The sequence below is a fragment of the Ptychodera flava genome, chromosome 9 (assembly GCF_041260155.1).
Source record: "Ptychodera flava strain L36383 chromosome 9, AS_Pfla_20210202, whole genome shotgun sequence".
NCBI classification, from domain to species: Eukaryota; Metazoa; Hemichordata; class Enteropneusta; family Ptychoderidae; genus Ptychodera; species Ptychodera flava.
In genome coordinates, this window is record NC_091936.1 from 42,150,380 (window position 1) to 42,166,294 (window position 15,915).

The 15,915-nt window shown below is 35.8% G+C and overlaps 2 protein-coding genes across 2 annotated transcripts; both read left to right on the top strand.

Moving 5' to 3' along the window:
- The first annotated feature begins 323 nt into the window (after window positions 1-323).
- LOC139141319 (uncharacterized) lies at window positions 324-4,766 on the top strand. The gene is made up of 4 exons (XM_070710947.1): window positions 324-476; window positions 2,293-2,345; window positions 3,954-4,001; window positions 4,593-4,766. Exons 1-4 carry the CDS (start codon window positions 380-382, stop codon window positions 4,764-4,766), a joined length of 372 nt encoding a protein of 123 aa, XP_070567048.1. The 5' UTR covers window positions 324-379.
- A 611-nt stretch (window positions 4,767-5,377) lies between these two features.
- Window positions 5,378-14,569, top strand: LOC139141066 (uncharacterized). Its single transcript, XM_070710638.1, has 9 exons — window positions 5,378-5,562; window positions 5,881-6,149; window positions 7,488-7,628; window positions 8,006-8,144; window positions 8,845-8,939; window positions 9,526-9,619; window positions 10,896-10,970; window positions 12,575-12,640; window positions 12,968-14,569. Coding segments are annotated over exons 2-9 (801 nt in total). The 5' UTR covers window positions 5,378-5,562; window positions 5,881-5,960; the 3' UTR covers window positions 12,970-14,569.
- Window positions 14,570-15,915: the final 1,346 nt, after the last annotated feature.

The window sequence follows — 15,915 nt, forward strand, 5'->3', positions numbered from 1 at the left end:
GTAGAGTGTATTATGTCCCGGTGTAATGTGTGCGTTGGGAGACGGTTGCATCGGGTCAAATAGCATCCTTGTGCTTCTTTGCCATCTACATTACGTTTGGAACATCGACAACAACACAATAATGTTCCTTGAATTTTATTTGTCAACAACAACAAAACAACACGACTAATAAACATGAACAACAAAACAACAACAACAACAACCAAACTTCTTGGTCCCATTGTGCCACTGCCAGTCAGGTGGAGGTAGTGCGGTGGAGGTACATGACTGCATGCATGGCTTTGCGTGAAAGGTCACACGAGGTCAATCAATATTCGTCGCGACACGTCACGTGTCCAAGTCTGCACAACAAGATTGGATATCGACAACATAGTACGTCATGTCATACTGCTCCGCCATACTGCTTGCTTCTGAACTTCGAAGTGTCGAAGTCGGCAAAGTCGAGGTAAAATCCCGTATACAGCACAGCTGCACAGGTAGGTATTGATCAGTAAGTTTCTCCTGAAAATCGACTGAACTTTTTGCTCAAAGTGAATTCAACGAGAGAGTCTTTTTGTCTCAATGGTGCACGAACAACAAATGTACTGTCTGCTCCTTTTTTCTCCTCTTCATGTCACGACCATTCCTTTTCTAACGAAGGTTTCTACGTGGTTCTATGCCGCCCGACAGTCACTTTGTAATAATCTGTTGAAAGAGCTTGATTTAGGAAAGGTTGTGCTGACTGTAGGAGCCAAGAAGGTACATGATATAGAACAACAACTGCCTCGAAAACAGGCTACAAATATGCATGCTCTTCTTCCTCGTTTATTTTTTTGGTTTCATTTTCTTCAAATTTAAATTTTCATTATAGTCCAAATACGTAATGAAATAGTACAGAGAACCGTCTCGGAGAAGTTCAACACATTTAGGGCAAATTGAAAGGTGTGTTTCTATTTAAAGTGGCATTCGCAAGGAAGGCGGAGACGAAGTTTCTTTATTATCAATCGCCAGGCGGATGTCCATCCATCGTCGTTGTTAGTTTTAGGTGCAATGGATTATGGGTAGAAGATAGGGGAAGTCCCTCGGCAATCCCCACCCAGCAGGAATTTTAATTCTTTTTGCGTGCAGGTATTTTGCTGACGAATGATTCTGCATAGCGAAAAACGAAAGGAAAACATTGCTCTGAAAATTGGAATAAAATCCATGAGTTATTGTTGGTGAATTCTTGTTCTGCACCTTCTGTGTTCGATTGAACTTGTTCTACTCCACCTTGCTGTTTTAGTCCACATTCACTCACTGGATCATGGAGTGGCCGTGTTTAGGTTATTGAAATCACTTGGATTCTTTGTAAGAGCAGAGAAATTTCCAAATTTTCCTCTTCATTTCAGTGTGCAAGCAATCCATGAAATTAAGTGATTTTGAAGAAATGGCCAAGTCCTCAATACAATGGCCTCAAGAACAACACATTATGAAAGTTTTTTTTGAATATGTGATCAGCAAAAATGTTTTCACCAATTTTTCATGACAGCAATTTGAACGAAGTTGCCACTTTCTCTCTTCAGCTCATACATACTGTACAAACATACTTTGTGTAAAAATGTGCCCTCATAGAATAATAGCTATACACATACTGTTCATGCATGCAGGAAGTTTTGTTCAAACCGTGATCCATTTGAATTCCACATTTCACCATTTTTGCGGGCAATTTTAGAGTTTTATTACAAGCTTGTCATAGACAAATCAACAAATGCAAAATCTGCATGAAACACTTTAATTGCCTTTCAGGTTGTTTCTAACTTTCTCATTTTAATGACAGTGGAGACAAGATTTGTGATAACCCTTAAATATCTTCTCCCAAGAAATTTGTAAAGAGAACTGTGAAGATTCTTTTGATAAAGAAGTCTATTCATAGCAAAAGTTAGTAATAAAAATGTCAAGAGTGTAGTTTGTGGCATGATTTCTGACTCTCACCCTTGTTATTTCACAAAAATGAGCCAGCTAAGTATTTTTATATATGTGTAGTTGTTTTAGCTCACAAGACAAAACATTAACATGAAAGCAACAAAACAGAAATTAGTACATGCAGGGTAATTCTGATACAGCAATATGACAACACCAAGAGCAATGTCCAGATCGGCGTGTTTACAGCTCATACATGTATGTAATCCTGTAGACATTTTCTGTTGTGCACATAACACTTGTTTTGTTCAAGCAAAGAAAAGGCGGACATTGGTAGTCCAGAAGGACGTGTGTGAGGATGTGAAACAAATCTTTTTTCTTTTCTGACCTTATTGATGTTATCTTTATTTTCAGAAGTGAAAATCAAGGGTCAAAAAATAAATATGGAAAATCAAATTGGCATAAAAGTAAGGGAGATTTAACTTTGTACATGTAACTAGGTGAAGTGTCTTTGTTGTTTTGTATGCCCATCTCAAACTAATTGCTGTTGAATATAACATACCGCAATTTAATTTAACTGTCAACAGGGTGTACGGTGATGCAACCACATTAAAAAAAATGATGAAAGTGAAAGTAGGGATATATTTTCCAGAAGTTCTTAAAATTTATTGTACATGCTGATGCACCCAGTATTTTGTCTGTACATGTATGTGTATGGATTGTCTGTTTTCAAAAGAAACGACATATGGAAGGTTGAATCGCTTACCAGTATTCAGTGTTTGAGATTTTGGAAGTGAATCTTCCAGAACTGAGAAGTGTATATTGTGTCTTGCTGTTGACTCGTAAATGGCAAATATTGTGACATTCATAACCTGAAAGAAAATTTCTGAAGGATATACTTACCACAGGATAGGACATTGGTGCGGCCACCTAAAAAGCATGATTTACTTAGTATTTCCTCAACGTTGTGCAAATTAAAATACAATTTCAAATAAAATGCAGAACTGCTGTTTAAAATTACTTTACAGAAAAAACATTATTTATTTGTGACCTTTGAACTCTGTGGTACTTGAACAGCCAGATTGATCCGGTCCAAAGTAGTAGATGGTACTGAGTGTTATTGATGTGTCGTGCTACAAAGTACGTCCTTTGAACTGTTTGTTCCCTGACGTTCTACAGAGCAACAAATAATGCCTACATGTATTCTTGATACACTCTATTTACATCGTAGACAGACATGCCCCTTTGTTTCTCAGTGTTCATAATGAGAACATTGAGAAGTTGAAAGTTGATCATTGAATAAATCAAATTGAAGTTATTGAATAAATTATTTTAGAATTCAAAACAGCACGTTTCAATATGTCTTTTTTGTTGAACCAATCTTTACAGACTATATTGTAGGATTTGACAATGATATGATTGCATTTGTGTAATTGTAATGACAACTAATGAATAATTCCAAAGGTTGTTACATAATTTGTAATCGTATTTGTGGAAAACAATTTACCAAAGAGATTGTCAGCCATTTTGTTAGAGAGTGTACAGGTTTCTCTCGAATTGGTTGATGTTTTTGGTAAAAATAAATTATTAACAAGATCTGTTACATTTGCAAACAACCTTTTGCAACCTTTTGGTGATGCAGAACAGAAGGTTGTTTGTAAATGTAACAGATCTTGTTAATAATTTATTTTTACCAAATTGAATTGGAAAGTCTCATTGAAGTCGGTGGCATGTCTAAAAATACAAGAAAATCAGGTTCAAAGCAGCCGCCAGTAGTACTCATAAGTTAAGTTATTTCAAAACAAATATCCACATAAATTAAGGTTGTCAAAGGCATTGAACAGATGCTTTATCAGATCAAATGCAACATAGAAATATTGTTCAGCGTGCATGTTTTTCAAGAATTTTTCAAGTAGATTCAGTCTCATAGTTGTGAGGTATAGCTCCTCAGGAGTACAAGAACTAAATGATGGAAAATTATGTAGATGTTTATTTTTTAGTGTATCATGACGCTAGTACCCTAAACCAAATACAGAAGAATTTATTTTTTTAAATGTCTTAATTTTTTTTCACAGGGGAAAAAGCCGAAAGAAAAGGGAAAGAAGACAATAACACCCATACGGGTAAGTCCAGTGCTTTTAATACTGAAATCATGATGGATAAGAGAATACTTCCATTTCTGGTGAAAACATATTCAATACATTTAGTTTAAATATGTAGGTCTCATGAAACTAATATTTATGTCACATTGAATTTTCTGTACAGCCATTTGAGATGTGAGAGAATAGCTCCTGATCAACATTGATCACATTCTGTTCAAGGAACTTTTGACCCATCTGATTCCTATCAGAAACATTGCTTCACGGTGTACAACGTACTGGCTACGGTAATATTTTTTAATCAAAAAGCCATTTGCAGCCAGCAGACACTGAAGCTGGAAATAATGACCGGTACCTTCTAACATTGTTTTCCAGTTGTTGGTTTGTAACGTAAAGTAAAGTGAAACTTTCTAAAACAGACTTGAATCAATGTCGTCAAGGACTATTATTATGACTCAGAAAAAAAGGGTATTGTACAGAAATGGATGTCAATCATTAATATCAAAGAGGAAAAAGCAGTGAATCAAAAACTTTGATAGGTGTTAAGGCTTGCCAACCATCCAATAAATCTCCTGAGGAGCCATAGAGAGCTTTTTAGTATTTAAATTCTTATAGCATATCTCACATGTGAAAAAAGTTGAGGATCTGTTCGACCAGTTGCCAAAGGAGGACAAGAAATATCGCTGTCCCTTGTGTCGTCTTGACAAGTACAAACCAACATGGCCAAGCAAAGTAAAGAAACATCTCCAGTCACATGACCATCGTATTCAGATTAAAGTAAGAATTTAAAATATCATTGATGACAGAAGTACACATATACAACATGATAATAGCATAAGTCAGTAAGTAGTAAAAATGAAATTATTTAAAGTTGTAAGTCATGTTAAGTTAAATGATTGTAGAAAGACTGATTGTTGTCCAACATGAGTGATTATGAAAACCTCCTTTTTCGTTACATCTGTAGCATTGCAAGGTTTTCCATAAAATGGGCTCTGGGCTATTATTTGAAAAATAGCACAATTTACACATGCCCCAAACAGAAAAAAAACAGTTGTTTGAGATATAAATTTAGCAATTGATACATTTGTCAGATTGGTCATGAGATAATGCAAGTGTCAGTTGTTTAATTCAGTTGAGAACTGGAAATAGAAACTGGAGAACTGGAAATAATTGAGAAACTTGTACATGATATCAAACAGCTTATGTGATGTTGCATTTCCATAGTATCATCTTATACAAATATGCTATCAGGTTATCTGCTATCTGGTTATTGAATTTGTATCGAATCAGAATAGAGTTACATATATTACTAAATCCATAGACCATATATGAATCGTGTCATACATAGAAATTTTACAAGTTTGTCACTGTACATTTTTAGAAAGGGATGATGCTACCTCTTTTTTCTGAATATCAACTTTAGGATACAATTTAAAAGTCCTTGCCTGCCACCTTGATTGTCGACAGAAGAAAAAGGATAAACATGCCCATTACCATTGTCTGTGTGGAAAGACACTTGCCAGAAAGGATGGGTTTGATGCGCATTGGGCTGAATGTTCAAAACAATTTTCATCTGGTAATATTGGTAAGTGTTCCATCATTATGGAGGACCAGTTAAAACAGACATTTTTCAGAAGAATGGATGATTTGTAATTGTTAGAAATTACACAGATTTGTATTTTTATATGCAGAAGATGATGGTGTTTGTTATTTGATGTAGATGTAGAATACAGATAGTCCAACATTGATTTAATAAAGCGTATGTATCAGTGGTCAGATGGTCAACACTTGTCTACTCACTGAGTAGTGTCTGTTATAATACACATTCTCATTGACCAATTACACATGATTGTTTTGTGGTATCTATCAATTCTGAAACATCATTTTATTTTTCCTCAAATAGAATCCATTGCTGAAAGTGGGATATTCTCACTCGAAAGTTTGGACCTTGAAGATTGTGATATTCCTGACATTGACAGCCTTATGTTTGATGATTTTGAAATTGACGGTGTTCCTGTGATTGAATCAGATGGACTTCTTGAACTATGTATTTCTACACAAGAAACAGGTGAACCAGATAGTACGCATCTGCAAATGATGCCTCATCCAGTGGAGGAAAGTGAGCCTGACCACCACGTACCATACAGTGCATCAATGATAAAGGGAAAGGCTGTAAGTACATATACTTGCTATTTATTGTTCACATATATCTGAAAATTATAGTGGACAAGAGCTGTCCTCCTTTTTTCTGAAATGTTCATACATGCTCACTAACAGTAGATGGAGAAACAATTGCTACAGCAAAATAGGGTGAAAAATATCCATAGTGTCAAGAAGAATAAAATATTAACCATTTTTTACTCACATTTGGTATACCAATGTGAGGTTATCGTATAAGCTGAATTGATTTGCATGTCTGTATATTTGTGGTATGTGCGGATGTATGTCCGTCACACACAAAGGCTCCCATACTGCCAAAGCTACCGTCTCAGTATTTGGTGTACAGGTAGATGTAGGGTTGAGATGTGAATTTGTTCAAATGAACACATCAGTGTCAAAAATGTGCAAATGAGGTAAGAAAAAGGGAATTTCTGCATGTGTGCAGGAGTGACAGGCAAACTCCACTTATCTTGAGTCATTTCCTGTCATTGTTTATGAACTGTTACATATTAACAGAACTGCCCAAACCATAGACAGTAGAGGGGAGGAAGACCTTCAGTAGAGGGGAGTTGTTTATGAATTGTTACATATTAACAGAACTGCCCAAACCATAGACAGTAGAGGGGAGGAAGACCGTCAGTAGAGGGGAGTTGTTTATGAACTGTTACATATTAACAGAACTCTCCAAACCATAGACAGTAGAGGGGAGGAAGACCGTCAGTAGAGGGGAGGAAGAGCGTCTATGGTCAAACTAAGAGGGGCTAGCTGCCTTTCAGCTATGCATGGTGCCAAAGTTGACCTCCAGTACCTAAAATTTCGGACCTTAATTACTTTTGTCATTCTTGTTTTTCTGGTTTAAATATTTCTTGTTGTTTTTCTGGTTGTACTGTGCAGAAATCGTTGTCATAACATCAACATAGAATTTTCCTGCGCTGAACAGATAGAAACAACATTTATTGTTGATCTTTGTTAACCCACACTGGTATGTACCAATTCTGATCAAATTTGAGCGACACCGTATAATTGCGGTATTTTTTTCTGGTTGTACTGTACAGAAATCATTGTCATAACATCGACGTAGAATTTTCTGCACTGAACAGATAGAAACAACATTTATTGTTGATCTTTGGTACCCATACTGGTATATACCAATTTTGATCAAATGTGAGCGACACCGTATAATTGCGGTATTTTTCTGTCTGTTCTTACTAGGTTATGAGATCAAAGTTTTTATGGATGTCACAATATCTCAATCTTTCAATATCTCTCATCAGATAAGAATGGAATTTTGAGTAAAGTTTCATATGGAAAACCCTGTTTATTTCCCCGTTTCTTAATTCTTTTTCACAGGAAAAAGTGGGATACAGTCACGAACAAGAACAGCCTCACCAAGTTACTCAAGCCCATCCCACTCACCATGAACAACCCGACCAGTTTGGGAAGGATACCTTTTACTCATCTTTCCTTTGCAAACCACATTTATCAAACCAGGTAAGTAAAATATTTGAGGATGTTTGCCAAGACTGATGTAAGTATACCTAAAATAAAACCTGCTTTTTTGTCTTCAGAACATTGGCATTGGCACCACCTAGAGTAATTTCAGATTTGGAATTTATTATTCAGTGACAGAGATGGTTGTTTCACGGATGCCTTTTCATATTTATGATTACCAAGCTCTGACCTGTCCTGTTGTGTCTATTTATTCATGCAAGCTCAATAACCATACTCCTAAACTGGTCATTTCTGTGGCCTTGTGTTTTTGAACTGCAGCACTTTGGCATATTTGTTGTGTTTAAAGTGATCTCCTGACAAGAACAACATCAAAGTCTTCATGTGAGTTTAAATGGACATGTCTATTTTGTTTTCAGTTCAACTCTGAATGTGACTCCATGAATTCCGAGAAAGTGGAAGCAGGAATGGCAATAGAGATGATACCAGGCGATTTGATAAATGTTTTTCCTTTGCCAAAATGTGGTGATGACCTCTTTGAAAAAATGCACAGCCAAGGTAATACATAACCATTTCTTCTGTTGACTACATTATAATCGAGAGACTCCTTTTAACAGATTTTTATCGTAAATGAGTGGTTGTTTCAGATTTTGGTTCCTGTTGACATGACGGGAATTACTCTCCAGATCTCGAGGATTGCTGATTTCTCGTTAATAGTGATCAGAATACTATAACAGGATACAACCAATCACTGAAGACCTGTAACCCTTTTCCTGCCAGACAGTAATAACTATCACTTCCCCATCAGCCAAGTCAGTAAACTTCATCATAGAGGTGTTTTCTTGAACAGAGGATCTTTTAAGTACCATTGAATGGCAAATCTTTCTTTCTTCATCATAGCACCAGGGTTGTCCTATTTTGTGATTAAGAAAGGTGTTTCTTATTCCCATATTTGTTTCCAGTTACTTCAGAGTTGAAGTTTTTACATCTTGTTCAGCCTAGGCAAAGCAAGTCAGCAAAAGCAATTCAAAATTGCATAGTCAGAGTTCAGTTGAGTTTTTTGGTCAAGGATGGAATTCTAAGACCTTAATGTCATAACCTCAAAAATATGCAAATGAGCTGAATAAATGTAAAACTGATAAAAGAATTTTAAACAAAACTACCAATCCTAGACATTTGAAGTTTTGCATAAATAGTCCGTCTGGGTTGCAGATCTGAGGTTGAGGTTGATATTTTGAAATTATCTTTTGTTTTATAGATGATTTCTTTGATAAAAGTACACCTGTTGGTAGCTGTGATGATCAGTATGAAGATAATGTCAAGACACACCCCCCTGATAGTCCTACAAATGATGTAAGTTGTTATCAGTGAAAACGGTATGACTCCTGCTGAATCAGATTCCAAAGAATTTTACTTATTTCCATAAATGTTTTCTCATTTGACTTGATGTGGACGAATTTTACTATTTTGGTCATTGTCAGCTTGTGTTACAAAACCACATCCTATTATGCAGACAACGAAATTTCATCATCCAGAGGAAAGTCACTATTTTTTGGACTACTTATGAATCATAGTCTATAGCTAAATCAGTTAATGAATGTTAGCATTACTGCTACTGTGATTTCTTACAAGAAATAACAGACTGGCAAATTTTTTCTCTCTCAGTGAACAATAAGACAACTGTCAATCAGAGATTTTGTTGTAGATTAAAGGTAATTTGTTTGTTTCACATTTATACATCATTGATGTAAAACAAAATGATTTGAAAACAATTTACATCTCAGACAAAGCAGCACATCACACCTCACTAGTAAAAAAGCATTTTATGGATATCTTTTATACTGCTTTTTTTCCAACATAAATCAATATTTCTTTGGTATAATTGTGCAAAACGTCACGTTCTAACTACTCGATGTTCAATGTATGTTATCCTTATCAGAGTGACTTGGATTGCAAAGCTGTTCTTAACAGCTTCACGGATCTTACTCCGTTGTACAACTATCTACATGGCCTTGAAACATCCATGGAATCAGGTAAGTTTTCCTAGAGAAAGTCAAGACAACTTTCTTAAAGATACTGCATCACACAACTTGTTACTGTACAGTCTTGGTTTACAAGCTGAGATTATTTAACCCTCATGTCAATTCTAATTCTAGCAAGCTTAGGTGAACACAGTGAGGTCCTCTATCGACCAACTGCCATTCAAAATTCTGTGCACAAATTGGTTGAGTCGAGTGCATTAAAGGGTTTTGGCAATTACTCTCAAATGTTGGGAAGGTTGTTTAGTAATACCATATTGCCAAATATGTGGTACAGTGAAAATTGATTCTATGTAACATGCAGTGACTGTGCATACATCGCCAAAACAACAGTAGACAGTGTTTGTGCGATGAGTTTGGAATATATACAGGTTCTCTGGAGGATTTTTTCCAGCATATCTTTGCTTTTGCACTTGATTCATAGTAACTGTGAGTGGAAAGACCAGGGTGATTTCAAACTTCAAATGATTGTTTATTAAAAAACAAGTCATTGCTGATGACACAGTCCCCACTGGATTATGGTGTTTGAATTATGGTGATTGAATACTTGGTAGCTTCATAACAGGGGAGAGGGGTGCAATATGTTTGTGTACTTGGGACAGTAAAGTTATGGCTGTTGGTGTTTTCCATGGCAAGATCAACTGTTCAGGGATAGTTGAGTTGTGGTGCAAAAACACGAAAAATTTGCAACAAAATGGCCGCCTGGCAGCCATATTGGATTGTATCAAGAAACAAATTGCCATAGTACTTTATCTGTGTACCCTCACTGAATGAAATCAGTGCAAGGATAGTTGAGTTATGGTTCAAAAACATGAAAAATTCACAAATAAATGGCTGCCCGGCAGCCATATTGGATCGTATCGCGAAATAAATTGACATGCATATATATGCCACAGTACTTTATCCTTGCACAGAGTTTGAAAAATATTGACTTAGGGGTGACAGAAACAGCCGCTGACAGACGGACAGACGGGACCCAATCTATAAGTCCCCACCAGACTGCGTCCACAGGGCAAACCCACAATGGGTAACTAGCATTTTGTTTTTATTATTGAACAAAACTATTGAGCGCTGGTCACCCGGAAGCGGCCATAAAAATTTTTAGTGACAAAATAAAGTGTCACTTTCCATGAAGCAAAAGCAAAAGTTTCTATCCGTTTTAAGTATTTCAAGACTTGCTGACACAAAAATTACCAAAATAAGGATACAGTAAGGAATATTAAAGGGGTATAGTCTGAGATACTAATCAAAAGCCCTTTCTTTTCATCAGATTTCTCCAAATTGAGTGAAATTGAGCCAATGGACTCGATGGACACTGATATTCCAGCATCAAAAGCAGGGAATGGTAAGTCTTCTGAAAGCCTTTCATCTCAGTTCTCAAATGTCAGTGTAACCCTCCACTATTAAATAACTTCAATCTTATCGGCAATATCAACCTGCTTGGTTAGCTTTAGTTTAGTGTAGGGAAGGTAATGAATTTACCAGTGAGTGATGCATAAATGGTGTATGATGAAAAGTTTGAATCAAAAATGAGAGAAAAATTGTAATAAATCAAGTATGGAAATATTATTTCACCATATTTGAACATATCATTTTTAGCTCACATTTGGTATACCAATGTGAGGTTATCGTATAAGCTGAATCAGTTCATTTGCATCTGATTTGCATGTCTGTATGTCTGTATATTTGTGGGTATGTGCGGATGTATGTCCGTCACACACAAAGGCTCCCATACCGCCAAAGCTACCATCTCAGTATTTGGTGTACAGGTAGATGCAGGGGTTGAGATGTGAATTTGTTCAAATGAACACACCAGTGTCAAAAATGTGCAAATGAGGGTAAGAAAAAGTGAAATCCTGCAAATATGCAGGAGGCATGGCAGTGAGAAACAGGCCAACTCCACTGATCTTGACTCATTTCCTGTCATTGTTTATGAACTGTTACATATTAACAGACCAGCTGCAACCATAGAGAGTAGATGGGGGAAGACCGTTTATACTAAACTAAGAGGGGCTTGTTTCTGCTATGCATGTTGCTAAAGTTGACCTCCAGTACCTAAAGTTAGACCTTAATTACTTTTGTCATTCTGTTTTTCTGGTGTAAATATTTCTTGTTATTTTTCTGGTTGTACTGTGCAGAAATCATTGTCATAACATCAACGTAGAATTTTCCTCCACTGAACAGATAGAAACAACATTTATTGTTGATCATTGGTAACCCATACTGGTATATACCAATTCTGATCAAATTTGAGCGACACCGTATAATTTTAAATGTTTATGTTTATTACTTTCTTGATGATTATTTCCACTACGTACGGCGCCATTTCCGTATAGAGATATGGCGGTCAGTAGCCAAATCATTCTCGAACGATGACATGACCCCGAAACTTAAGTAAATCAACTCAGCAAAAACTTCAGTAGATCAACTCAGGACGCTCCTTTTTTTTATGAAATTGATATTTTTTCCTTCTTTCTTTTTTCTTTCGTGTATTGCGAAGGCTGTACCTAAGCTTATAGTCAGAGCGTGATTTTAGAGCAAACAGATTACGCAGATAATGCGAATGATAGCAACCATTACCAACAGACTCATTATGCAGAGCCATGCCCCAAAACGCCCACCCAAACTTGGCATTAATCCGGATCCCAGTCCATTTCGCCCCGGGCTTTAAATAAAGACTACAAGATCAGCTATTATATGAACAGCAATGCAAAAACTTTCAAAACATAAAAACATTGCTATTGAACATTTAGAATCCTCTTTCTAGCTACAGAAAGGAAAGTTAAAAGTAAGTTACAGAAATCAAACCAAACTGTCATAGTCAATGAATGACAATCGCTTGCTGATTATTAACTCTCCAAGTTGATTAATTTTATTCTTCATACACTAATATTCTTTTGATGTGATTGATGGTGAACTCTGAATTGACCAGAAATATTCTTCTTACAGGTTTCATGTATGGGACAACCCCATCAAAGCATGTTGGAGTCACCAACGATGTTCAAATGGAAATCTGTAAGTTACTTCAACGAACATCTGCTTTCTTCCTTTCAAAATCAGCTTTCCTCCTTCTAAATCTAGACAAAGGAAATGAAACAATGAAATTAAAAGTGAATTAACCAGCAAACGTTTAATGTTTAATAGAGTGTGTGTGTCTCATGATGTCCTATTCATGGGAATTTTGACACAAAAACATTTCGTTTGAAGAACATGTGCCCAGTTTGTATGCTTGCTCAACACAATCACTGTAGCAAACAATACTGTAATACCATAACACCATACAAAAGCTGACTGTTCAAGATGACCAACCATATACTTTTTATTGTGTTTTTTCCACCACAGAAACTAAAACAACAAGGACTTTCATCTTCAACATTTTGAAGTGGCACAACTTTATGTTGAATAGTCTAGAGATACTATCAGATACAACACAACAAGAAAGATGTCCTTGATCTTGAAGTTCTATCCGATGTCAAATGAAAATTCAACTGTAAAGTGCATTTTTACAACAAGATTAATTTACAAGTCTTTAACATAACCGACAGCATGATATTTAATTTATTGTTTCATTAATCTTTAGTTGCTTCCAGTTTGACTTCATCATAATCCCACTTTCTTTGAACATTCATGCTATGTATTTTGGAGGCACCGTGGACCAGTGGTTTGGGTAACGGACTCACTATCAGAGGGTGGTGAGTTCAAGACCTGGTAGTCCCAGAGTAATTGACTTACTGTTGGAGGACGGTGAGTTCAAGACTCTAGCACGGTGTTGTGCCCCTGAGCAAGGCACTTTACTCCTCAGTGCTCCATTGGGGGATAGTGGGTTATGAATACTGCATCCTGTAATTTGGCTAACGCCCGCTGGATGATGGACTTATAAAAAAGTGAAAAAAGTAAAAAAAAATTGTGATGGAATCTTGCAGCATGCATAGTGTAAACAGTGTGGAAGGATTAGCACTTTAAATTTTTCATATATTATCTGTGAATTGAAATTATGTACTCTTTCACTGCTATGAGCCTATATGCACTTCATCGCCACATATATTTTACATAATTTCACAAGGCCAGCCCAATAATGTTTTATTGGAATCTTATTATTTCATATGGCCGATGTTATAGTTCTTTGTACTGTTCCCATAGTTATTGCTATGTTGTATTTACATATACTCACAACTTATTATATAAACCCACCTATCATTGTCATGTGTCAAGTTTTGTCAACAAGATCAATTTTGATCAACCAGTAAAAACCATGCAACCCATTTACCACCATACATTGGTATATAGTTTTTAATAGTGTTGGTGAGCCTCAATACAGGGAATGAGGTGAAAGTGGGTAAAAAATGCATTTTTGATTACTCTGATTCTGGGAGAAAAGGAAACTGAACCAACCAAATTTAATTCAGTAATATTCAAGAATTTGATATTTACGTTTGTACCACTAGGTAATAGTTATCTCAGTATTTAGCATATTTGTAACTTTGTACATGATCAGTTGTGTCATTTGTAGTTATGTTAGTGTTTCTGTTCAGAGATCCACCTGAGCTGAATCCGTCAAATTACAATTCCAAACACTTTTATTGAAAACTTGGTGAATTTTATTGAGATGAATTTCCAAATTATGTTACAGGTTTGGATCAGCGTGTCATTTACAAGCTGCAAAGGAGAAAGACTGATATTTTGTGTGTACATTTTGATCAGTTGGAGTATTTCATGTAAAAGTCAAACATCAGATAATAATTGTAATCAAAACTGTATTTCATCCTTACCAGTACTTTATGAGCATGTTATTTCTCTCTTGTTTATTCATACTAGGGTGATATCACTTTTTTTGTTTTTTTTAGACCTCAAGAGTACATTATAGGGAGAGAAAGCATTGGGTTTTGTAAAAAAAATGTAATAGAGGAAAATGACCGATATTAATAAATAATGATGATAAAACCACATGGCACAGTGTGATGTATCCCCAAAAGCTGACACTGGTACTAAAACACCGAATGAAAATAGAAAAACATGGGAAGACAATACCGACACACAATGACACAGAAATCACACAAATTTGATGTCAGACATTGTAAGCCTCTCCAAAAATCTGCTGAAAAGTTACATTTTTCACATGAAGATTTGCTGAGTGTGTAACATCAGAAGAAACCTTGATTTCAGATCAAAGTTATGAGATGAATCGTAGGGAAGAAGTAATTCATAAAAACTTTAACTTTTCATCTCCAAGCTGTTTTTTACCTCCCATTTGCCATACATATATGGCAATGGGAGGTTATATGGTTGAAAAAAGTCTGTATGTGAGATGTCTGTCTGTATGTATGTATGTATGTATGTATGTATGTATGGATGTCTGTCCGTCCAACGCAAAAACCCAAAAACCGCTGCACGTATTGAGCTGATTTTTGGTGTAGTGATGCCATATATGATGTAGATGTGCCGTTGTTAAAATGAACTTTTTAGGCCGATAGATATGCTAATGAGGTACAAAAAAAGAAAAATGGTCAAAAATCAATAACTCAGGAACTGCTCATCTGATCATTGTCATATTTGGGTTTTAGGTACCTTCCGTGAGGCCAACTCATTTAAACATATAGATTGATGTCAATATTTGATGCTTTCTATTTTTAATGATTTTTTTTTCTTTTTTTGGCATTTTAGTAAAAAATCTTTCCCTCTTAAACCAATGGTTGGATCGCTTTAAATTTGGCGTGCTGGTACCTTGTGAAAAGTGAAAATAGAATTCATCAAAATTATGGCACAATTTGCATATTTGTATTTTTGGGCAATTTTTGCCATATTTTGTTAAAAAAATCTTCTTTGAAACTGTGTATGCCATTACTTTCTAATTGGGTGTGCAGGTTCCTAGGAGTGACCTGAAGATGACCCTGTGAACTCAAGCTAAAATTTGCAAATTTTGTGGTACTTTTTGTCATGCTTTCAATTTGGTACACAGGTGAAATGTATTAGGTCATTCATTCAAAGTCAAGTACTGCCTGTGTGTGAATGAGCAGATTATGATTGTGCTGTTCCAGGCTGAGGTGCTATTTATAGGAATGATGCAATGTTAGACGGTAATTGATGTTTTAACTGAATTTGACTTACATTGTATGTAACTCTTGTACTGTATAAACCCTATCAATTCACCCAGGAAAAAATTATTAATATGATTTTAAATAATTGAATTAATGAGGATATCAACAAAGCCAAAATAATTTTAGTGTAGAATTATTAGAATGTTCAACTTTTTTGACAGTTTATGGTGAAATGCTGACCATCTTGGAGGATTA